The 25,646-nt window shown below is 38.3% G+C and overlaps 1 protein-coding gene across 2 annotated transcripts in view; it reads left to right on the top strand.

The window, feature by feature from the left end:
• Positions 1 to 25,169, top strand: part of LOC124233497 (serine/threonine-protein kinase 17B) — a 35,178-nt gene extending 10,009 nt beyond the window's left edge. For both annotated transcript variants that reach the window (XM_046650637.1, XM_046650638.1), the window contains exons 3-8: positions 6,212 to 6,424; positions 16,376 to 16,520; positions 18,444 to 18,570; positions 20,382 to 20,430; positions 21,577 to 21,756; positions 23,148 to 25,169. In XM_046650637.1, the coding sequence (XP_046506593.1) occupies positions 6,212 to 6,424; positions 16,376 to 16,520; positions 18,444 to 18,570; positions 20,382 to 20,430; positions 21,577 to 21,756; positions 23,148 to 23,430 (997 nt within the window). In that variant the 3' untranslated portion in view covers positions 23,431 to 25,169. The remainder of the gene's footprint in view (positions 1 to 6,211; positions 6,425 to 16,375; positions 16,521 to 18,443; positions 18,571 to 20,381; positions 20,431 to 21,576; positions 21,757 to 23,147) is intronic.
• Positions 25,170 to 25,646: the final 477 nt, after the last annotated feature.

Below are 25,646 nucleotides of genomic sequence, written 5' to 3' on the forward strand. Positions count from 1 at the left end.
CTTCTTGGTGGAGGCTGTGCATGGGAAGCGGCAGCTGAGCAGAGCAGCCGAGCCCAGACCTGGGCACCACTGCCGTCTCCAAGCTGCATGACCTCCATTAAAGTGCTAGGTGTCCCTCTTAGTGCTGTAGTTACCCCGTCAGAGAAGTGGGGGTGAAGATAATTGTGTCTGTCTTATATCGTTGTTGTCAGGATTAGTTACTTAGTATTTGCAAAATATTTAGTAGAGTGCTATATAAGTTTTTGTTAAATAAACAATTGTAAAAATTCCTGGGATATTGTGCTGGGCTAAAACAATATATAGGGAAATTCTCCTCTTCTTTCCTAAATGAAAAGAATCGACTCGTATTTGATAGTCTAATTCTATATGACGAAGAATGCATATTCTATGAGTAAAACCTGTGCTTGCACTAATACTAATCGGCTGTGGCTTCACCAAGGTGCAGATTTCCTTAAGGCCATGGAGTGACCTGATGGTACGAGATCATTTCATACTACTGTTTGAATATATCTGCAAGCAACCAAAGACATGCCAAGTGATTTAAGTTATATGTTTAGCATCTTTTGAGCTTTAAATGAAAGGTACCTAACAAAGGGTTGGAAGATGGCAGTCAGTTTCTATCTTCAGTTTGATTTTAGTTCTGGAAGCAAATGTTTTGGCTTATGTTAAAATGGTTTACCCAAGGCCGTGTTTGTATTGACAGATGTACAGTAATACAGTATGATTGATTTTTATCTTTGAAAATCTCGATATGAAAACAAAACTTGACTGAACCGTGACCAGTAATTCTGTTCTCAGTGGTCTTTTATGTTAGGGGTAAAGGCAGGTCCTGGCTTTTTCACTGGTCAGATGTTGGATGTGACATCAGATGACCTTTTGCAAAATAAGGTTGGTAATATCTACTTCATCAGACTAAGACCTAGATGTGAAAGCATATTTCATAATTCTGGAATGTTTATTTAATTTTATGTGCAAAATATTTGGGTGTTTTAATGGTATGTTAAAAGATATAATTTAAAAAACCTTTCAGAATGTTTTTATGACATTGTTTAGTTCTAAATCTATCATTTTATTTTTCTTTGCATTGTAACAGGGAAGAGTAAGTTTTCTTTTTGTTGCCTGTGTCTCACGTTGGTGGTCACAGACCCTTTGCCCTGGAAGGATTTTGTTGGTCAGTGGTCTTCTAATATAATTTTTAAGCAGTGCAGCAGTCTTTCCTCTAATTTTCCTGACGAGCTGGTTAAGCCTCAATTTGCATGATTCAGTGATGGGGAGCTCACTACCTCAGAATGTATCTGTTCCATTTTGTGGGCGCCTCTTTGGCACAGAAGGTTCTGTTTTCTACTCTGCTAATACTTACCCAAAAGACGTGGTTCTCCTTTTGTAGCTGCGTATAATGTACATCTGAAAACCCTTCAGAGCTTTTGCATGTAGCTAAATATTGCCAGTTTCCTTGAACACTCACCACATGACCTGATTTCCAGACAGCCTTCCTTGACCCAGTTATCCTCTTCCGGACCACTTTGTATTCTTCTTCGTCAGTCTTAAAATGAGGAGCTCTAGACTGGACGCAGTGTTGTCCCTGTCTTACATCTAGAATACCACAAAGCTGTATGGAGGTTGCCGAAGACTCCATTAGGAGTTTCCCTTTTCCCCAACAGCCATGTCAATATGTGTCATATGGCATCATATGGTATGTTAGTAAAAACAGGCTAAGCTCAAAAGCAGTTGACCTGTCTTTGCTCTAGATCTAAAGATGTGTAATCTACTCAGTTGTATGATTTCCTTCTCTTTAAGATGAGAGAGTGTGCACAACCAGAGGCACTCACGACTAGAATATACAACTATGTACTGGTGGGCTTTGGGGAGAAGAAGAAGGGGGAAGAAAAAAAGATAGGCAACAGTTGTTAGCTCAGGTGCGAATCTTTAAAAAACAAAAACAAAAGAAGAGAGGGTGGATTAAATATCTCCAAGTTTCCTTCTGTCACAAAAATGTTTGGAGACTGCTTTGAGCAGGATGTTGAATATGCAAAGCCTTGAACAGTACACACAGTAAAGAGTATTCTTTTCTATTTTTCTGAGTTAACTATTTTGATGAGTAAATGTACACACATTTATTAAATTAACTTTGCAAAATAAGGGATATTATGGGAGTTAGAAAGGCTATGAAATATTTTTTTTCTTTGAAGACTTTGGAGAACTTAAATTTTGAGGAGGACAATATTAATAATCCTAAATTGTTTTATAAATGAGGTGGCATCGTAAATAACAATCATAAGCTTGAATCAGCTGTACTTTTTAACATTTTAGAGCAAAAACTCATGATAGAATCTGATTAAAACAAATTCAGATCGCTGGTATCCCATTTTCTAATACCTTCATGAGGAGACCTAGCATTTTTCTTTTAATTGATAAAGGTTAATGAGCCACATGGTAAATATTGATATATCTGATTAGTAAATCTTGATAAGTTGGAAATCATGACCTTTCGTCTGCCAAGAACTTAAAGTTCTTTCAATATTGTTACCAATTTTAATATCCTATGCTTTTGCAAATGGAAATTAGCATCATAATCATGTTTCTCCTGGGGCTTGTACATTTTGAAGTATATAAACATATAATTCTAGCATGTAGTGAACTACAAAGCGATCTTTCTGAATCAATTGGTTTGCTAATTAATTTTAAGATGTTAATTAAGTTAGTTAAGATGTAGGAATTTATTTTCCTATCACAAACTAAGAGAAAACATGTAAAAGTTAACGGTTCATTTTTGACAATTCTCAAAAAACTTTGCATTGTTCCTGTTTTTTAGCATGTTGGGTAAGTTGTTTCCACCCCTCCCCCACTGAGGCAAGGTTTCATAGGACTTCTTGTGGTTAGAAGGGTGAGGCCGGTGCAGAAATAAACGTCAGCTTCCTTTGTGGCTTACCCTCCCCCTCCTTTCACATTTTATTGTGTGTTCTAGAATGCAAAACAGTAACTACTAGACCTTTTCACTGCTGGGAAATCTAGGCAGCTTTTGCCTTTTTAGGATATGAATTAAGTATTATTGTTAAGGGTTTTAAATTTTCTTAAATGCTTCTGTTAAATTTGATATAGGAACATTATGCATTAAAGATTATTTTTGGGCTTCTAAACCACAATTAGCACTTGAGAATAGAAAACAAATTTTTTTTCATAACTCATCTGATAATTATGGTAAAAATGTTTACCTTATTTAACAGTATGTAAGTGAATATATATGTAAAATTGTACTGGAATCTCAAATAAACTTTAAAAAATATAAATGCTTTAAGTACAGCATGCAAAATAGCACAATATATGATATCATAGTAGGTGCATATTCCTTGCATTCATTCAACAGACACTTCAGTTCCTATTGTGTATTAGTTAGCAAAGTGGAGATTTTATAATTACTGCAGTAATTAGGGCCCACAGGGTCCCTGCCCTCATGGGGCTTTTACTTAGTGGTGAACATTGACAAATAAATAATCACCAACGTCATGTGGTCGCCTTTGCTTCTGGTTGAGGAGTGCTATACTTGTTTAAGAAAGCCTCTGGAGAATGCCTGAAACATAAAAAGGGTTATTATTTAATTTTGTTCTTTGTTTCTGAGCAAATTCTGGTTTGTAGATACACTCATAAAATTATAGCAGAACTAAATTGTCACAACCAGTGCTATAAACTATATCTTTTTTCAGATGGACAGTTTTCTTGGCTAACTGGTTTGTGTTTCCTGAGTTTTACAAGGTGAATTTCTTCATAAAGCTCAAAATTTCTTTTCTGTTTTAGACAGATCTTAGCTTCTCAATCTAAGAGTGGGCAGAAGTGAGTGAGTTGCACTGCTTAAAAAAAACTTATCTTCAAAGGAGAAATTGTTTTGTAGTGGTGAGAAGAGAAAACTAGGAATGCACGTTCCACAGTTTAATTCTTGGCACTCCAGTTCCATATGTGACCTTTCATGAGTCATTCAATCTTAGTCTGACTCAGTTTATCCAGTTTAAAATCTGTAAGACAGGGTGGTTTCAATAGAAAGTTAAGGGAACGATTGACTTGTTTGTGTGCTCATTGAAATGCATCCGTTTGTGTTCCTTTTGCATACAGTGAGAAAAATCTTATAGTTAAAATTAAACATCCTCATATCATAAATGAAAAGTTTTTTTCAAAGAATCAGGTTTGTGCATGCAAATTTGTTGCATCGATATATTGTTGTGACAGTTTAGCTCTGCTGTAATTTTATGATTGTATCTACAAACCAGAATTTGCTCAGAAACAAAGAACAAAATTAAATAATAACCCTTTTTATGTTTCAGGCATTCTCCAGAGGCTTTCTTAAACAAGTATAGCACTCCTCAACCAGAAGCAAAGGCGACCACATGACGTTGGTGATTATTTATTTGTCAATGTTCACCACTAAGTAAAAGCCCCATGAGGGCAGGGACCCTGTGGGCCCTAATTACTGCAGTAATTATAAAATCTTTACTTTGCTAACTAATACACAATAGGAACTGAGTCAAATTATAGCTTGGTCACTTTGTTTTTGGCATTAGGAGCTATACTTTTTCAGCTTGATTTCCACTGCTTTTCCTTGGCCCCAGTTTGGAGGAAATTTGGGAAATAAAGAGTAGGAATCTTTGTCATCTTGGTCCTAGTGAATGGCAAGTGAAATACAATCCAGAAATTTATTTTGTCCCCCACCCGCACCCCTACCTCACCTTCGCTCCAAACACCAAGTGTATTAAAAATAGTTTGCCTTGCTAAGCCCCTGATATGCTGTGTTAGAAATACATTCTAAGGGGAATTGGGGCAAGAGGAGTTGTGAAACAAAACTAACTCTCTGAAGATCCTTTATTTATGCCTGATTTGTTAGTATCTAGAGAGTAATTAGAGACTAAGGATAAAGGTTCTTAATTTTGGATACCCTGGACTCAGGCTTAGGAGATTTATGGATGGGCTTTGAAATTTGAAAACCCTCTGGAATTGTATGTAATACTTTCTATTTAAGGGCATGTGTACATTTTTCTGGGTAGGAAGTCAATAGCTTTTATTTGTTGCTTAAAATAGTCTTACTCAAAATAACTTTAGTTCTTTGGGAAACTAGATTTTGGGTGACCATAGTCTTAGAATACACATATTTGCCAGTGTCTTTAAATTTTGGCTGAGATGCTGAGCACTTCTATTGTAGAGAGCTAAAAACATACTTACTCCTAAAATGATAAACATCACTGTAATGGGTGTGTTTGTACATACTGTTGGTAACTTTTCTTAGGTGATTGTAAAGTATCTTTGGATACTGTCCATAGGACACACATACCTTTGATAGCTGTCACAGGCTTCACAGACTACTGAATGATACTAAGATTTACTGGTAAAACAACTGACAAATTGTGGTAGAATGCTTCAAAGCTTGTTAAAAGTGGTGTTGGAAAGGCAAAGTGATTACACTAACAAAATTAAATGTCAAATACCCATTTTCGCATTCACTGTAATTTTTTGTATTTGAAGAAAAGGTATTTTGATTAGAGAGTTAATGTGATACCCTGTTAAGGGTATGGTCTTTGGAAATAGACCAAGATACATATCCTCTTTGGGGTCTGCAAAACAGAATAGTGTTTACTGTATAGGACTGTTGTGACACTTAAACACAGTAATTTATATCAAGAGTATGCCATGGAGACGGGATGCAAAAGAGATCTCCTACAATGATAACATGTTATATTAATAGTGAAGAACAAATAGAATTCTGTCTTATCCTGTTATTACATTTGTCGTTTTCATTTTTTTTTTTTTTAAGATTTTATTTTTTTCCTTTTTCTCCCCAAAGCCCCCCGGTACATAGTTGCATATTCTTTGTTGTGGGTCCTTGTAGTTGTGGCATGTGGGACTCTGCCTCAGCGTGGTTTGATGAGCAGTGCCATGTCCGCGCCCAGGATTCGAACCAACGAAACACTGGGCCGCCTGCAGCGGAGCGCGCGAACTTAACCACTCCGCCACGGGGCCAGCCCCTGTCGTTTTCATTTTTAAGTGATAGTACTATAAATTTTGAAAAGTACGGGCAGTATTTGATTCAGTTGAGAGAACAGATAAATTCCTAATGGAATGATTGTTTGAAAGGATTGACTTTAAGTTGGAGGGATAACAGTATCTGTGTTATAATGATGCTATTTTTTATGGAAAAGTTAAAACTGGTTGTTCTCATTTTTTCTTCCAGAGGAAAATTTGCTGTGGTTAGACAGTGTATATCAAAATCTACTGGCCAAGAGTATGCTGCAAAATTTCTGAAAAAGAGAAGAAGAGGACAGGATTGTCGAGCAGAGATTCTGCATGAGATTGCTGTGCTTGAGTTGGCCAAGTCCTGTCCCCACGTAATTAATCTTCATGAAGTCTATGAAAATGCAAGTGAAATCATTTTGATATTGGAATAGTGAGTATACTCTTCAATTTTAAGTAAATTTAAAGTATCTATTTTAATTGGTGGGATAAAATTACTTAAAATGTCAAGAACAAGAATACGATAAGAACTTGCAAGGATTCCTGCTGATAAAATGTTAGAGGGAAATAGTTTACATTCAAATATTTTCACAAGGCTAAATGTATAGCCTCACACACATACACATACACAAAAACTAATTAAACATCACAAACTAAATAAGTGACAACAGTGCTTGGCGAATGTGGTGAGATGAGTATACTTTCATTGCTAACGGCACAGAAAATTGATGAGTTTTTCTGCAAAACAATCCGGTGGGCAAATAGAATTGAAATCATTTATATATTTTGTCCATCTCTTTGAAAACACATCCAATGAAATGAGCCGAGGAGAATAGAAAGGTAAGCTGGCATGAAGGTGGGCCTAGCACATTGTTTGTTAAAAAAACCAGTTTTATTTAGTATGTGATGTGCAGAAGACTGTTAGGAATTGTAGCAATACGGAGTAAAATCTCTCTCTTTCCAAAGTCATATAAAGTTGAAAATTCCCAAATAATCAGCAGTTCGTCAGGTGGGGTAGAGCATGGTTAAGCTGACTGGTTTGTTAACCAATATATTGACATGCGATTCTAAAAAGTACCTTTATTGCATGACAGTCTGACACATTTATTATAAGTATATAACAAATGTGTTTGAACATCTGCAACTATTGGAAGAGATCAGCTAAATTTATGTTTAGTATGCTTTTGGTTTTTGATAAATCTCTTTTATAATAAACTAAAGAGATCATAAGTGATTTAGAAAAACAAATGTTTAGTATGCTTTAGGTTTTGATAGTATTTCATAAATCTATTTTATAATAAACTAAAGAGATAATAAATGCTTGTATTAGAAAAAGTGCGTTATAAATATGGTAATTCTTTTTGGTAGCTAACCTGCATCATTACCTTTTGAATTTAAAAGTATATTAACCTAATTTTAGTATTCAGTTGTCTTAAGGATGAAGAGGTTTGTCTATATATTTATAAAAAATCAATATGTTTTTGTACCAGGAGAGTTGATTGCCTGGAATCAGTTTGTAAATCAAAATGCTTATTTTGCAAAATGTTAGTGACAAGTAGTGCATTTAAGAGTGGATACTTTGTACAGTTCCCAGAACACCAACATACCAATTAAGGTATATTATAGTACCTTCAAAATAAATTAGAATTGCAGAAAAGCCCAGGATCCTACCAATATGATTTCATTTTTCATATATTTTGGATTGTTTTTGTCAGATTCTTCAGCTGACCTTTAAAAAGTTGTCTGCTTGCACGACATCTTCTTGTTGGAAGTATGTGAAAAGCAGCTAACATTTTTCCAAAACAGTAATGGAATTCTGGGTTTGGAAGGTGACTATACATAGAAGCATTGACCACTTTCATAAAATCCTGTTTTTGTGGTTCATCCAAATAGCGACAACAAAATGCATCACAAAGTATTGACACATTTGATGGAGGGACGCTGTTCATACTCAGAAAATTGATTCAGGTCCCCTGCCCAGTAACTGAGTGCCGTGAGGGCAGAAGTGTTAAGGGTCCCAGTCCCCTGTGGCTGAAGCAGAGCAAGCCCTCAGTAAATGTTGAGTGGATTAATATGTTTAATTTCTTACAGAGCAACTGAGGCCTACTGAAAGTTATTACTAGGACTTTGGTTTAGTTACTGTGCCTATCACTTAGGGGTGGCATTGTCACATCAGACAAAGTTTAGCTGTTTTAATAAGGTGGCATAATTTTTTATATAGCAAAAATAAAATGGTAGAGTCTTTAATAACAGTAACCAATTTGATCCCCTCCTCAAACTATCCTACATACTCATGTTTCTTCCCCAACTTTTTGATTTTACAATATTTCAAATCTACAGAGGAGTTGAAAGGATAGTACAGTTAACGCTCATCCTCTTCAGCTTGATTCACCAGTTGTTGACGTTTTGGCTTCTTTACTGAATCACTTGAAGGTTGTAGGTGTCATGACATTTCTCCTTTGCATGCCAAAGTATTTATTCCAAAGAGTACGAGCATTCTTCTGCTTAACCAACACCAGTATAAACCTGAGAAAGTTAACCTTAATTCAGTAGGATCACCTAATACACAGTCCATATTTAAATTTCTTTGATTACCTCAAACATGTCTTATAGGCCTATTTTTTCCTAAATTCCAATACAAGAGACAGTCAAGATTCACACATTGTATTTGTTTGTTAATCCTCTTTAGTCACTTTATTTTTCGTGACATTGACCTTTTGGGAGGAAGTCTGTATCAGTTGTCACATGAAATAAACTACATTCTGGATTCGTCTGATTGTTTTCTCATGATTAGATTCAGGTTCAGCACTTTTGGCAAGAAGGCTAGTGTAGGCGAAGAGGTGTCTTTCTTATGGAGTCACATCAGACGGCAGCTGCCATCAGGCGGTTCTCTTATTGGCTTTGTTAATTAGAACATGGCTGAGGTGGAGTCGGCCAGCCCGCCCCATTGTAAGGAACCTTTTCCCCTTTATAATTAATAAGTAATCTGGGTGGTGATATTTTGAGACCTTGTGGATATTCTCTTTTTTAATAGCTTATCTTCTAGTGATTTTGGTAACCGTTGACACTACTTGTTTGAATTGTTATAGTGAGTGTCAGAAAATGATGACTTCTAATTCTACTATTCCTTTTAAATTTCTTCAACTGGCATTCTTCTGTAAAGAAGAGCTGCCCTTCCTTTCCCCCTTTTTAATATCAGTATAGATTCGTGGTTTATTTTTTGTGATTAATGAATAATAGTTTCTGCCATTATTATTTTTTTTCCAAAGATTTTATGTTTCCTTTTTCTCCCAAAGCCCCCCAGTACATAGTTGTGTATTTTTAGTTGTGGGTCCCTCTAGTTGTGGCATGTGGGATGCCGCCTCAGCATGGCCTGATGAGCGGTGCCATGTCTGCGCTCAGGATCTGAACCGGTGAAACCCTGGGCCGCTGAAGCAGAACACGCGAACCTAACACTTAGCCATGGGGCCGGCCCCTCTGCCATTATCTTTTGTGCCCAAATTGTCCCCCATTTGTCTAGTGGTACCATTTTAAGCTTCTTACTGTGCCCTTTTGATGTGATCTCTGTAGTGGAGGACTTCCTTGCTTTATGGCACGCCAAGATTTCCAGGGGCACCTTTTGTTTTCCCTACCCCGGACCTGCCATCAGCCATCTGTCTGAGAAGTTCTGGTTCTTTTTAGTGGAGAATGTTATTTAGAAACCAAGGTCGAGGAGCTGGACATGCTCATTGTTAACAGAGTATCGTTTCCAGGCATTTTCTAAGGATAGTGTTAGGAAATAACGTTTTTAAGAACTCATGAGTTCATTCTGATAGCTCCCATTCAAGTCCTATCCCACAGGGCTCCATGTCACCTCTCACTTCCCATATTCGTTTCTCCCGTCACCCGCCGTGAGAATCCTGGTTCTCAATGACATTTACCCACTTGTTTGCCTTATCAAACCACAATACATGCAAAATAGCTCCGGCATAACAATACTAATACCACTTAGTAAAAGTTCCTCAGTGAAGGTCAGCCTTTTTTTGCCATTCTTTTTGTCTGTAGAATATAGCCCACTAAGGATGTACGGTCAGAGTTATATAGTTAGGTACACGTGTTTCTGTTCATATTCAATCTTAGGATTTGATTTTTAAATCCTTTATTTTTTTTGGAATTGTAAAAAAGATTTACATGATTCAAAACTCAAAGATGTTGAGGCCAGCCCAGTGGTGCAGCGGTTAGGTTCACGCACCCTGCTTCGGCAGCCTGGGTTTCGTGGGTTTGGATCCCAGGCATGAACCAACACACTGCTCATCAAGCCATGCTGTGGTGGCATCCCACATACAAAAAAATGGAGGAAGATTAGCACAGATGTTAGCTCAGGGACACTATTCCTCAGGCAAAAGAGGAGGATTGGCAACAGATGTTAGCTCAGGGGCTCAGGGCCAGTCTTCCCCAGCACCCCCCCCCCCCCAAAAAAAACCCTCAAAGATGTCTATAAAGGCATATTACGAAGTGTTACTTCCATTCCTATCCTTTCTACTCTCTTCCCACCCAGCCTTTATAGGTAACCATATTTTCTAGTTTCTGGCTCATTTATGTGTTCCTTCTTGTATATATAAGCAAATTTGGATGCATTTACATTCCCCTTTCTTTCCTACAGAAAAGGTAGCATATTATATATGCTCTTTTGTACCTTACTTTATGTTAGACTTAACATTATATCCTAGAAATCATTCTGTATTAGTTCTTGGGCATCTTTCTTACTACTGTTATTATTGCCCTTTTTTAAGTGGCTGCCTGGTACTCATTGTGTGGTTGTATCGTGCTTTATTCAGTCCGTCTTCTACAAATGGGCACTATTTGTGGAGGTGTGGTTTTATGGTACATTTCTAGAAGCGTGATTGCTGGGTCAAAGAGTAAATGCATGTGTAGTTGCATTAGATATTGTCACATTTCTCCTTATATGGATAGTGCATAATCACTTTAAAAAGGCACTTTTTTGAATTGTTGTATTTGCTGAATATATGAATCTAACTAAAATTTTGTTTTGAAACTGTTATAGCTGTGTGTTCCGATAGCTCTATTTTATTTTTGGTTTTGTGTTTTGTTTTGCCTCTATATTTCACCTAAACCTATTTGTTAACCAAATTAAGTTGTTTACTTTTGTGAATTAAACTTAAATTCTTGCAATCAGCTTGTCACTTTTTAATAATTGCTGAGTCTTTTATTTTTGTCTTAATACTTAGTCCACAGGAAAGTATTTCATTACCAATTATAAAGTCTGAATGATTTTTTAGCCTTTTCTTTGATTATTTGAAAAGTAACATAAATACTCTCTTTCTGGAAGGTAGTATTAGATCTCTTTATAAATTGGGGGGAAATGTTATGATAGTTGAGTCATTCCAGCCCCACTCTCCATGAGGCAATGACTTTTCTATAACAAGTGTTTTAAAAGCATATTTGGAGCATTAGATAAAAGAGATACAAAGCTTTTTTTTTAACTTCTGGAAAGAAGGTATTCCAAATTGGACACATTAATTTTTTAGTGCTGAATTTTGAGCCAGCTAAAATTGATTATGAGGAGTAGTTATTATCATTTGGAGAACATGGGACAAGAACTTTGTCCTAGAAATAGTGGGGTTCAGTAGGGGAATGTGCTTGGATTAATGAGCTCTGTGAGATCGTATGGGAGAGAAAGAATATTTTTTTTTTGTCTAGAAATTACCAGCTTATGTTGTCTACTAAATATCTTTAAATAGTATGAACCCAGTAGGAAATGACAAGACCATATAACACAATAGCAAAGCATGCGAAGTAGAAAGCCTCACCTTCTGGAGGGAGCTCAATCTGAGCACCAGACAGCACATTTTCATGTAATCATAACAATTGCAACAGTAATACATGCTGGGCATTTACTGTATAGCAGACACTGTGCTAAACACTTCATCTGTCTTCTCATTTGATTCTTGAAACAATCCTCCCAAAAGGGAGACTGGTATTCACTTCACATGTTCTGATTTAGAGGCAGGAAATACCCTGACTAGTTGTCTTTCCATTCTAAAATTCCGCCAGCTGTGTTTCCATCATTAGCGTAGGAATATAACTCTAAAAGAGACCCTTAATATAAAAAATTTAAAACGACTTCATGTTGATTGCTAGAAATAAATACTTAATTTAAAAATCTTTACTATGGCCCTCCAAAGCTATATAGATAAAATGAATGGAATCTGTATTTTGTGGATAAGGGAAATAGTACTTTGTTTTACTGAAAATCTTGGCCCTCTAGTACCCAAGGAAATCCATCAGTTTGGATAGGAAAATATTCTGATATTCATCTTTTATATGTTGACTTTATTGTGTTATGGGAGTCTTTCTCAAAGATGTTTTCTACTTCCCTACTAATTTTTAGAGTGTGCTTCAGAAAGCTGGAAAAGGCAGCTGGAGATGTAGATAGTGTGTAGCACCTAGGTTTGCCTGACAGCGTAACTGTAAAGTGCTCTCGTCACACACACAGCATGTCTCCAGATACACAGGCCGGTGAACACAGGCACTGTGGGGTTCCGAATGTGCGCTCGATGTCCCTCAGGGGCACACTCTTCTAACAGAGAAAGAGGAGGAGTACCTGAATGTACTTTCTAGGATGATGACAGTGAGCTACGTGGCTTTTCTGACTGTAGAGACATTTGTTCTGCTGTGTAGTCACTGCTCTGAGTGGCTTGTCTTAACAAAGTGTCTGCTTGTCTGCACCTGCACACTGCTCCCATTATGCTTCCAGCTTCCAGTGTCTGCTCACCTCTGCAATCTGCTTCTCGCGTTGTCTGTTCTTTCCCTCCTCTTAAGTCTTCCTCATTTTCCACTTCCCGTGGCTCCACCTGTGTCCCTCTTTTGTGGGGAAAATGGCACCAATAAATGCTACAAAAAAGCCATTGGTCAGCTCGCCAAACTAAAAGGAAGAGACAGTCCAACTGGCTGACAAACATAGTATTTGTTTGATTTTGTTACTGAATAAACAAAGACCCTTAGGATACTTCTGTTTATAAAAATAATACCTATTCATTGTGTTAAAATTAGAGGGTATAGGGGCTGGCCCCGTGGCCAAGCCGTTAAGTTCGCGCGCTCCGCTGCAGGTGGCCCAGTGTTTCGTTGGTTCGAATCCTGGGCGCGGACATGACACTGCTCATCAAGCCATGCTGAAGCAGCATCCCACATGCCACAACTAGAAGGACCCACAACGAAGAATATACAACTATGTACCGGGGGGATTTGGGGAGAAAAAGGAAAAAAATAAAATCTTTAAAAAAAAAAAAACAAGAAAAAAACGAAATTAGAGGATATAGAAAATAGAAATCATATGTAAACTGTGGTGATTTTTATGACATATTTCTGTATTTTAAAATTATTCTTACGTTTCAGTCTATGCATGTATACCTTTAGAAACAAAATTGTGATCTCCTGGGCATACTCTCTTACAACAGTCTTTCCACTTAAGAATATATTGTGTTTTTATGTGTATGATGCAGTGTTTCTAAAAATGAGTTTTAATTTAGCAAGACTCTTTAAATTGCCTTCCTAATCAGAATTCAACAAGAAACCCCAGAATTCAGAAAGGCTGGATGTCGCTAGATTTGGAATTAACATTTGTCAACTCCCTGTAAGAGCAGCTAATATTTACTGAACATTTACCAGGCGTCAGACACTGCTTAACACAGGTCATCTGCTTTGATCCTTTGAACATGTGCTGTTCTTAGTACTTCACCTGGCTTATCTAACTTAGTTCTTAGAGCAGCCCTCTGCAGTAGGAGCTGTCGTTTTCCTTATGTGTCGTTACGGTACACTGGAAGAAACAGAGGCACAGTTGTCCCAGTTAAGGTAGCGAGTTGGTGGCAGAGCCAGGACGGACCCCAGGCGCTCTTGATTTCAGCAGCAGCCCTGCGAGCAACCTGCTGTCCTGTCTCTTATGTCCCAGGCACTGCAGAGTGCTTTACACACTTTGTCGCAGTTTGTTTTCTTATGTTTTGTTTTGAATATTAGAATTAGTGGAAGGTTCTGGCTATTGAATTAACTTTAGTGAATGTAATGTAAAATGTTGGTACATAAATGATTATAAAGTGTTCAAGAGTGGATGTCTTACCTAAGCAATTTATGTTGCCATATATATGAAGCATTCGGATCTTTCTGGCATTTTCCACATCTTACTAGTGGATGTAAATCCATATCTTATGCAGTTTTCTTATAATTTCAAATGATTTGGTCCGATTTCTTATCAACTTTATCTTATAAAGTCCCTAGCAAGGAACTCATTCTAGGAGAATGTAAAGTGTCATCTCTTCATTTTCTTATTTGCTTATGATTGCATTAGTAATGTTGTCTACAGTGTCTTTTCAGGAATATATTTAGACCACGTTCTGTTTTGAGAGGATTTGTTTCGTTAAAACTAAATAATGTAACCCAAAAGGGAAAGGGTGAGCGTGTCACTGGCAGTCTGGCCTGTGGAGTCCCTCTTCCCTCGGGAGACCCTGAGCAGGGCTGTGACTGTGTACATCTGACAGGGAGACCTAGGAGCCGCTGGGGATGGTCTGTATGTGAATTGTTCAGAAGGATTAATTTATTTGTTTCAGAAGAATGTGAATTTCTTTTTTCTTTCTTTCTCTTTTTTTTTTTTGAGGAAGATTAGCCCTGAGCTAACTGCTGCCAATCCTCCTCTTTTTGCTGAGGAAGACTGGCCCTGAGCTAACATCCAGGCCCATCTTCCTCTACTTTATATGTGGGACGCACACCCAGGATCTGAACCGGCGAACCCTGGGCCGCCGAAGTGGAGTGTACGCACTTAACCAACCGCTGTGCCACCAGGCCAGCCCCAGAATGTGTATTTCTAATACTGTCTTTCTATACCTTACTTTGGAGTTCACTACTATAAATTTTATAGCAAACTAAATTTTTCACACTCAGATTGTCTCTACCATGATACCTTGAGACAAATATTACCGTTAATTTCTCATGAATTTTTCTGGGAGTTTCGGGAGTTTGGGGCAGTTGAAATGTGAAGAATACATGATCAGGGCTTTCCTGTGTATTCCTTACCGGCTGTCCCTCAGTTTTTTCTGGAATGTCATAGATAGAGTATAAAGCAGCAAATCCCTGTGGCCTGTCATTGGCACACTGGGTACACGTGCTTGATGGGAGGTTCATCTGCAGTGGGAAGGTCCATCCTGTGACTTTCAGTGTGGGACTCAAATTTTCAACCATATTGATGTTTTTCTTCTCATGGCCCCTAATACATATGGCATGCTTCTTCCTCTTGGCACTCACCAAGACTTCTGAATTTCAGTTTCAGCCACTCTGAAGAATGGCTGCCTGTTACATCATTCATTCATTCAACAAACACTTACTGACTACCTTCTTCTATATGCCACACATTGTTCTTGTGGCTGTGGATACAGCAGTGAAACAAAGAAAGAAAAATAATAGTGTTTTCGAGAGTGAGTTCCTATTTTATCACGTATAATATGCTTTACTTGAGATATTTGCAAACACACCTTATAAATTTGATGAATAACCATCTAGATGTTTTTGCGTGATCTTCTGACAAATTTTATCTTATTTAGATTTTTGTCCTCAAAAAAAAGAAATCAAAATTTGCTGAGTTCACTGATAACGTCTGTTTCACAGTTGGGGAAACTCAGTGAGTGAGTGACCGTGAGTTATATTGCTGGTGAACGTTGGATTTAGGATTTAAGTTTAGATTATTAGATTCTAAACCTAGGGCTTTTTCACAATGCCTTTATCAATATTCTTTAGATCTTCAGTTCTTTAAAAAAAAGGGGGAGTTGGATTCTGGCTGCCAGTGTCCTGTGTGGTGTGGCAGTGCAGCCTACTGGTTAAGAATCAGATGTTCACGCGTGTAGCAGACTCGTCGTGGCCCCTGTCACTGTGGGACCTTGTGCAAGTTGGTGAACCTCTTGCTACTTGATTCTTCATCTGTCAAATGGGGATAATAACCACCCACCTCACATGGTTGTCATGAGGATCAAACTGATGACACTCATGTGTGTGTGTACATAAATGAAATGAAGGCAGGGGGCAGAGCCGAGCTCAGGAGGTTAGCTAGCTGTTATTTTTGCTGCAGCATTAAGGCAGACTACAATATTACTGAGTTATAAAGCTATTCAATTTTGTTGGTTAATTATTCAAGTAGTCACACCTAGAATTTGAAATATTCTTGTCATTTACTTGCTTCTTTAAAGATCCTTCCTCTGCCCCTCCCGCCAGCCCTGAAATGTGTGTAGAGAGAGACTGAAGTTCAGGTGGCTGTGTGTCTTACTTCATAGATATACAGTATTTAAAAGCTGTTATTTTCAGGTCAGTGATTTTTCAGCTGTCTGTTATTTGAATTTTATTTCAGTGCTGCCGGTGGAGAAATTTTCAACTTGTGTTTACCTGAAGTGGCTGAAATGGTCTCTGAAAATGACATTATCAGACTCATTAAACAAATACTTGAAGGGGTTTATTATCTACATCAGAACAACATTGTACACCTTGATTTAAAGGTACGCAGTGTGATTTTAAGTGACACAAGGTGTGCCGTCTCTGCTCTCCACGTGCACAGTTGCGAGCTGGCGTGGACAGGCCAGGCCTGTGGTCGCGGGCGTCCAGACTGCGCCGCTGCGCTCCTCGTTCACTTGGCGCTGCGTGGACTGGAGTTTGTATTGATGGAGAGAAGACTGTGTGTGTGGGCAGCTGAGCTCAATCACCGGGCTCTTAACCCATCACTGCTGTGTGTTCTGCTCCTGCGCTCGTGCCTCTCCATGTCGCTGTCACCCCCGCTTCCGGGGCCTGCCCGCCTCGTGACGCTGTCTTCCTCTCCGCGCTCATCTCGCTCCAGCTCTCAGCCCCTCCGCCGGCCCTGCTTCCTCGCAGCCCCGCGCTCAGTCTTCTCTCTCCGGAGGCTCCCCGTCTTCTGGCTCCTCCTTTCCCCCAGACTGTTCACCCCCTTCCCAGGCCCTGAAATGCCGCTTCAGTCTCTCCTCTTAATCATCCTTTCTCCTTCGCCTTCCTCCACAGCCTTCCGCGGACGGAACATCTGAGTCTTGTCCTTTTTGGAATGTTGGGCTCCTCTCTCTGACCAGTCTCCCTGTGTGACCCTTTGGCCTCCACGCCCACTCTGATAATAGTGATGGCTCTCAAAGCTCTCCCTGGAGCCCAGGCCTCTCTTAAATTCCAGATCATTTTTTCCAAGTGTAGATTAGATACTATTTGGACGTCCTGTAGACACTTTAAAGTTTGTGTCTCAAACTAGTCTTAGCATCTTTCCCTCTTTATCTCACCCCTTTTTCAAAAATGAAATCTCTTCTGTGTGGTCCCCCTATGGAGGAAGGGCGGTATTTACTCTCCAGCTGCCCCGTGGTGTCCTGTACAGTAAGATAAGGGAAGAGTAGCAACATGGTAAATATAAGGTAGTCATACCGCCCCCCAGCTTCCTGTTAGGTCTTTTTCCTGCTAAAGACAAGTGTGTTACACAGCGTTGCACAGAACTTGAAGTGAGGGAGGGTGTGGGAACCTGGCTTTGTGTCTGTAAAGCCTGCAGTGACGACAGTGGAGCTGACGCCTGGCCCTCCTCTCCTGTAATGGTCGCTGTGATTTAATGACACACAAGCACGGGACCTCCCCAAGGGAAGGCTTGTGATTCTTGGCACAGACTTTGGGAGCAGTGCTGGGCAGTGGTGACAGTGGCAGGGAGCTTTGTAATAGGCCTCAGGCCTGCAGTCAGAAAGCTGTCACAGGGTCCTAGGAGGCAGTGGGCGAAACCTCCCATGCTCCCTACCGTCTGAGCAAAAGCCTGGGAACAGTCAGACCCAGAACATCACACCGTACTGAACCATTTTCTCTTTCTGGAAGTGTGTGCCTTTTATTCCTTCATGCCTTCTGTTGTGCTGTTGCCCAGACCACCTTTCTAACTGGCTAGCTCCTGTTTATCCTTTATGATTCAGCTTAAGTATCATCCAGTAAAGCCTTCTTGGACTTTATAGTGGGCAGATTTAAGTAGTCTTGTCTTTAATACTGAGATATTCTGTATCTCATAATCAGTCTATCAGTGTATCCTTCTAATTTCTTTTTCCTCCAGTTTTGGAAGTGGGTGGCCAGGTCCTTCTTCCTAGTCTGTCAGGTCTGGAAGCTCTGCTGAAACCTGTCCACAATGGGTGACCCTGCTGGTATCTGAAATACCAGTGGCATAGCTTTCAGCGTCACAGCAACACGCAGCCCCCACGGTGTGACAACCGACCGGTGGGTGGTGTGGTTTCCTGACCGGGAAACAAACGAGGCCATGGCAGTGAGAGTGCTGAGTCTTAACTGCTAGACCACCAAGGCTGGCTAGCTTAACGATAAATTCTACTTAATTTACCTCTGATCCCAAACTGGTATTCTTTTATTGTTGTATATTACTTATCATTTTTTTGCTGTGCTTTATTTAGCCACAGAATATCTTATTGAGCAGCATCTACCCTCTTGGGGACATAAAAATTGTGGATTTTGGAATGTCTCGAAAAATAGGGAATGCTTGTGAACTTCGGGAAATCATGGGAACACCAGAATACTTAGGTAAGCATTTCCCTTTATTTTCTACACCATTTTGAAATTTATTAACTAAATGATGCCTCTATAAAACTATATTGTAGAGCGTGTAATTCCAGGATATATTTGGATCAAGTATTTTAATGCACTGAAGTTGGTTATGACACATTTAAATGAATTGTAGTGAATGTGGGATTATTGAGACATTCACAATGACTCACAGGACATTGGCCCTATAAGTTCAGAAGTTTAACATTTGTACATAAAGAAAAATGAGTAAAGGGAAGTTAGGGAATGGGAGAAAATAGAAAAAGAGGAAAACACAGAATCAAGTGGCCCATTCTCGCCTTTGAAGCCTGGCTGCTGGGTGGACGTCGGTCTGCTCTGTCCCGTCCTGACCCCCGAGCTGTTTAGAGGGGGGGCAGCTCCAGCCTTGTGGGATCGGTAGCCCGACTCCTTGCTGTTTGTTGCTGCTGCTTTGAAGTGGGAGGTTTTGCCTAGGGTGGGAAAAGCGAGATTTTGAAGAATGGTGCCAAAAGAACCTATGACTAGGTAATCTAAGAATGTTGTACTAATCAACAAATTAGATCATACGGATGAAAGATAATTTAACTTGTAAGAAGCAGCATATAAATTTAAAGTATTGTAATTTATAGTAAGAATATTTTTGTACTTTTTTGTTGTTGCTGATGTTGATCTCCCCATGCATGCATTGGAAAGATACAACCAAACAGAGCAGATGCTGCTCAGCTAGGCCACTGGCCTTCCAAAACGAAAAGCAAAGCACATTCTAACCTTTGAATGCTAATAGGGGCTGTAGTGTCCTAGAATAAATGGCTGTGATTAGAGATAGCACAGCTCACAGAAGGACAGGAAAGGTTTAGGGGGCCAGCAAGCTGCTGATATTTATGGCTCGAGGGCTTTGTTAACAAAATGTTAGGGTTTAGGAGACAGTTGCTCTTTGGAAAAATTATGAAACCATACTTTGAAATAAGTTATTATTCAAGGGTAAATCCTAGTTTGGACTCTACCAATTTGAAATTTATAGTAATGTTTAGAAAGTATAGAGAATTTATTTTGCACTTTTTAAAAAATTTTGACAGAGGGCCAGCCCCGTGGCCTAGTGGTTAAGTTTGGTGCACTCCTCTCAGCGGCCCAGGTTTGCGGGTTTGGATTCCGGGTGTGGACCTACACCATTCCTCAGCCATGCTGTGGCAGTGACCCACTACAAAATAGAGGAAGATTGGTACAGATGTTAGCTGTGGGCTAATCTTCCTCAGGAAAAAAAAAAATTTTGATGGGCAGAGACAGTGGGAAATTAATTGCTTAGAAAGTTAGGTTTTTGATAGTTTAAGAGGGATATTTAATTTACTTGAAAATCTAAGCAATTCCAGCAAGCATAATTTGCTCTTAATGTCATTGTAAATGCGTATGATTTTATTTACCCTGAAGGGAAAATCTTAAATCAGTCTGGTAAAATAATGCAAACTAATTCATAGCAGTAATAAAATTAAAATTTTGAAAAGATTCAGCTTGTAACATTTTACTTCATAATTGTTCTTCTTGAGATTCATCTTAATGATTTAAAAAAAAAAAACTCTAAGGCTACCTGTTACTCCAGGAAGATTATTGGTGCTTTTGAATCATCTGGTTATATAATTTGCTCAGTGTTAGATATGTGTAAATGTCTAGTCACAGGATAATTAATATAATACTAAATTTCTATTGATCTTATATTAGTTTTCTTTAAAATTAAATCCAGTTTTAATTTAATGTAAAATAATGTTCATGTTTTTAAATTTGTCAGTATTGAATTTGAGTTTTATTTTCTTTTTCAGCTCCAGAAATCCTAAACTATGATCCTATTACCACAGCAACAGATATGTGGTAAGATGTTGTTAGTTACCTAAATGCTTTTGTTAAAAGTTGGGTAGTATATGTTCTAGAGTTCTTTGATTCCAAAAGTAAATAATAAGGCTTTCTTTAAAAGATTTTGTTCAAGTATTATTATTTTGTCGCAGGAAAACATTTACATGCTCATTCTTTTTAAGTAACACTTTGGCTTTGAGCCAAAGATACAGGACTAACAAGGGAAAACCTTTTCTTGGAGGGAGGCTCAGCCTGTGCCCTGCTACCTGTCCCATAAGAAAGATGAAATGCCGTTTAATAAGCATAGAGCAAGCGCAGACGGGCACCAGATGGGAGACACCTGATCTGGGTCTGAAGCGCGAGGAAGGCTTTTGCTCAGCAGAAGAATGAGGTCAGGTGCAGGCAAAAGTTGAGTTTCCTAAGAGTCTCTCTCTAGGGTACTGTGAGACTTTGTGGCTAGCACAGAGACTATCGGAGGGAGGAGAACTGGAATTGACGCTGGAACTTGAGTGGGGACCACCGTGTGGCACTGACTCCACAGGCCAATGGAAGAGTTTAGACATATTCCCTGTGTTCCACGGAACTGTCGTGGATTTGCCGAGGGAAAAGGGTCCTGTGGCTAACTAAGAAGGTGACACGTGTCCTGTATGTAGTGTCTTCTTCCGGCCCTTGAGCACCAGGCTTGTCATTAACATATTTAAGCCTCTGAAAAGTTTTGCAATGAAAAAAATCTGCCCACACAACTTTGTGCTTTGTCGAACCTGCAGACTGTGTTTGCACAGAGCCGCTGTTTATGTCTCACGGATCGTTACTGCGTCATTGGACACCTTTGAGAAATGCTGCTCTTTGAGCAACTTCGTGTCCTCGATAGCAGGGGTCTGTGTGAAGGGCAGACCGCAGATGTAAAGATATATATTTAGTATGTTTATAATTATATAACGTACGTGCATTTCCCTCATACTCTTTTTCTGTGAGGCAAACTTTGATGTAATGCAGTTATTTTAGTTTTAATAATATAGGAACTTTGAAAAGTGATTTAAGTTTGTAGTCAAACCATACAAGTTTCGAGGACAGGAATGTGTTGAGTATTGATTTTACTTTATATAAATGTTTTAAGATTAACACACTTTTTAAGTTCCCCTCTTGTCCCTTATTTGTTTTTAGGAATATTGGTATAATAGCATATATGCTACTAACTCATACGTCCCCATTTGTGGGCGAAGATAATCAAGAAACATACCTCAATATTTCTCAAGTTAATGTAGATTATTCAGAAGAAACTTTTTCGTCAGTTTCACAGCTGGCCACAGACTTTGTCCAAAGCCTTTTGGTAAAAAATCCAGAGTGAGTAATAACATTAATTTGTTTAAATAGTATTACAAAATAAATAATATGTGTCTATGACGAAAGATACATTCTAAGACGATATAAAATTATTAGAAGTATCCTCTCAAGTTTCAGGTAAAATGGGAAGAGAAGTGGTATAAGAAATCATTAACAAATCCGTGACTTCAAACATGGGAAATGTAAAATGTACCACGGGGAATTTTGGATTGAAGAGAAGATTTGGGTTATTTCTCTCTCACCCTTCCACTAATCCCTGAAATTCCCTGAAGGAATTCAGAGCAGGTTTGCAGTGCACGTGGCAGGTCATGATGAGACTTTGCTGTGAACAATCTGTAGTTAAATAATCATAGTTAGGTAACACGTACAGATTACTGATTGTCAAATCTTTAAGGATCAGATGCTCTTTGCCTGCTTACTAAAGAAGGGACTTGGAGCTATAGCTTAGGACTCTTACCTCACTCATTGGCAGCTTCAAAGCAGGAAAAGAAAAAGCTGAACTCCCCTTTCTTCACCCGGATCAGCCGTGTTTACTTACTTGTCAGGCCTTTTATCTCTGGCCGTTATGTCATCTCCTTGAGGACTCAGTTTCCTTATCTGTTTAAGAAAAAAAACCTCATAGGTTTGTGAATTATTTTTTTGGCTTACTACAAGACTAAACAAATTCTCACTGACTATATTTTAGACACGAATGGTTATTTAGTAGAAAGAGTAATAATACTATTTGTTTCTGCTTATAAGCAGTTTTCATTTTCTTAAACATTTTTTCAATTACATTCTAAAATTTCTATAATTAGCACATTAATTTTTTTATATGCAAGAAAAAATGAACATAAAAACAAAGACTAAGGAAACATGTTCTCACGGTAATGGTGGTTGTATTAAGGTTGGAGTTCTGAAGACAAAGAGGTGTTTTCCTTCCTTTGAAATGTTGTGATATTTGACCATATTATTTTTATAATAGAAAACAAAATTTAAAAACTCAAAATGTTGGATAAACATCATTGAAGAGTAGCCTTTGTTTTCAAGATTTAACAGTTATTGCTTTTAAGAATACAAGATAATAGAGATTATAAATTACATATATTTTCCTTTCAAGGGTTTGTAAACCCAAGAGACTTTATAATTTTACTAATTTTTATTTGGGAGGCTAACATGTTCACAAACCTTTTGACCAGATAGTCTCATCTGGAAGCCCCATGATAAGCTGAATTTTGAGCACGTGTCAGAATTAAGGAAGCCCTAGGACCCCCGTTTTCCTATTATTCCCTTCTGTACCATGGATTTGTGTTATTTTCATGATAAATAAAAAATAAGTCTATAATCTATCAAACTGCAGACCTCTCTGACTTGACTTTGGTTCTCAGTTTCCCTTGTTCTTTCTCTCAAAGGAAGAGGCCCACGGCGGAGTCCTGCCTCTCTCACTCGTGGCTGCAGCAGTGGGACTTTGGAAACTTGTTTCACCCTGAAGAAACTTCTGGTTCCTCTCAGAGTCAGGATCATGTGCTGTGGTCCTCTGAAGACAGGACCTCCAAGTCCTCCTGTAATGGAACCTGTAGTGACCGAGAGGACAAAGAGAACATCCCGGAGGATAGCAGCATGGTGTCCAAAAGGTTTCGCTTTGATGACTCGTTGCCCACTCCCCATGAACTTGTCTCAGATCTGCTCTGTTAGCACGGGTCTCTTTGACTCGCTTGGACTGCATTTGGAATTTGAAATCCACTCCCATGTGAGATGGTGGTTTGCAGCTTCACATATGGCATGTTTATATTGTAAATGCACTTTTGCATAGCAGAATTTAGGGAAGAGTTTTAATGCTAAATTACTAGCTGCTAGTAGAATTTTATTTCCTATCCTGAGATATCAAGTCTGCAGAGAAGAAGATATTTAAATATATGACAAAAAATAAAATTGTGCATTTGAGTTTATATATTAATGAAAGAATTCAAATTCAAATGGATTTTTCTAAGTATTTTACATATCAGGAAAAAAGTGGTTTGAATTATATTGTGGTTGATGCAGACTGAACAAAATGAAGACGTTTGAATTTGATATGTTCTCTGAGGTGAATCCTGTACTGTGCTTCTGTTGACAGAATTTTGTGTAGGATAGCAGTGTCAAGTTTAAGCAAGAATATATACTGTTTTATAGATGCTCAAGAGATATTTTACACTTGAAAATGGTTTTCAATGACGAATGTTTTGAAACTGTGTAAGATTGCCATATATATGTTCTGCTATATGAGATAGATCCTTCAACCAGAGCAAAGAGGGAGTTAGAAGCCTGATTTAGGGGTATTCTATACAAGTTGGAGCAGAGAAAAGAGTAGCATGGCATGATTTTTTAACTCAGATGTCTTTTGCCCACTCTCAGCACACTTCAGATTTAACAAGGTCTGAGAAATGGAGAATAGATGGTATACAAGCATAGGGGACTTTCATCCTCCAGAATTTCTGGAGTCGAAGATACTTAGGTAAAACTGAATGTGCTCTCTGTTTAGTCTGCAAAATATATTTATTAATTGAGTGAAGAAGAAAATGCTGACAGACAACTTAACAGAATTTAGATGTCTTTTAAGTCTTAGAATACAAGCCAGTCATTCAGAGTTCTAAAAGTCTGCATAAAAAATATCGTAACACCAGCAGGACTGTGAACACAATACGAGAGTCAGCAGTAGTGACCGTGATCATAAAGCATGGTGGCGTCAACTCCTCGAAAGTGCTTGTGTAAAATTCCTGGCAAGTGGTGGGCGCAGCAGAAGGTGGTCTGCACAGTGGCCTCTAATGACCTTTGCTGGGACCAATGCAAGTCAGAGTCTAGGGACAGCAGAATGTTTGACCTGTGGCTGCTGACTTGTGTTCAGTCCTACTGGGGGCAGATTCACTCCTTTTTGGGTAATCTTTGGTGACTTTGCACCTGGTGACTATCAAAAAGCCTGTTATTATGTTAAGATAACTTTAACCTCATGACCATGTTACTATATCAAAAAGATATTTTGATTTAAAAAAATCTTGCATTTCCCCCCTTTGAATTATATATTACTGTAAAACCTTTAGTTTCTTGAAATTTGGTTAGACTCCAAATAACTTAAAACTGTTCTTAATAACCATCAGGTCACTTTATTTGGCTAAATGGTGAATAACTTTTACATCTTCAGCATTTCTTAAAGGAAAAGTTAATTCTACTTGTGTGTGTGTGCATATGTGTATATGTATATGTATTGTTGTATGTATATATGTATAGATGGATAAAATATAGTCTTTAGACAACTTTCTTTTAGAGATCTTTACTGCAGTATATTGTTCTCAACTCAGGTGCCAAAGGAGCTCTCTTCTTACGACATGTAAATATACGTTTAAATTCTTTAAGAAGTAGCTTGTTGGTTCAATAAACTAGCCATTGCAGAAGCTAAATTGGGCTCTTGTATATCTAAAACTGATGAGTTTTTCCTAAAATGTTGATTGTCCATGTATTTGCCTTCAGTATTAAGCTAATGCAGGTACAGCTTAGTAAGACATTGCAGAAAGAGGAAATGATTACTTTTACAAAAGACCATACTATATTTTTAAATTTCTAGAGGAATTATGCCATACTAAAAAATTTTTAAAAATCAAGGAATGTTTGAATTATAAGCTGGTTCTTAAAAATATTTTATACTATCTTTTACTCTGAGAAATCTTAAAATAGTTCGTATGCCTCCCCTTGGTTAATAGGATTCAGAGCTGTAAATTTCCATACCTTTTTTCCTAACAATTTTTATTGTAAAAAAGCAACTAGTGGTTGCACAAATAGTATAAAAATTCAATTTTTTCATAAAGGTGAATTTAAATGTTTTCACTGATTGCAATGTGAAAATAAATTAAGCCAATTTTTAGAGAGATCTTATTAAC

This window comes from Equus quagga, unplaced genomic scaffold, assembly GCF_021613505.1.
Source record: "Equus quagga isolate Etosha38 unplaced genomic scaffold, UCLA_HA_Equagga_1.0 203_RagTag, whole genome shotgun sequence".
Taxonomy (NCBI): Eukaryota; Metazoa; Chordata; class Mammalia; order Perissodactyla; family Equidae; genus Equus; species Equus quagga.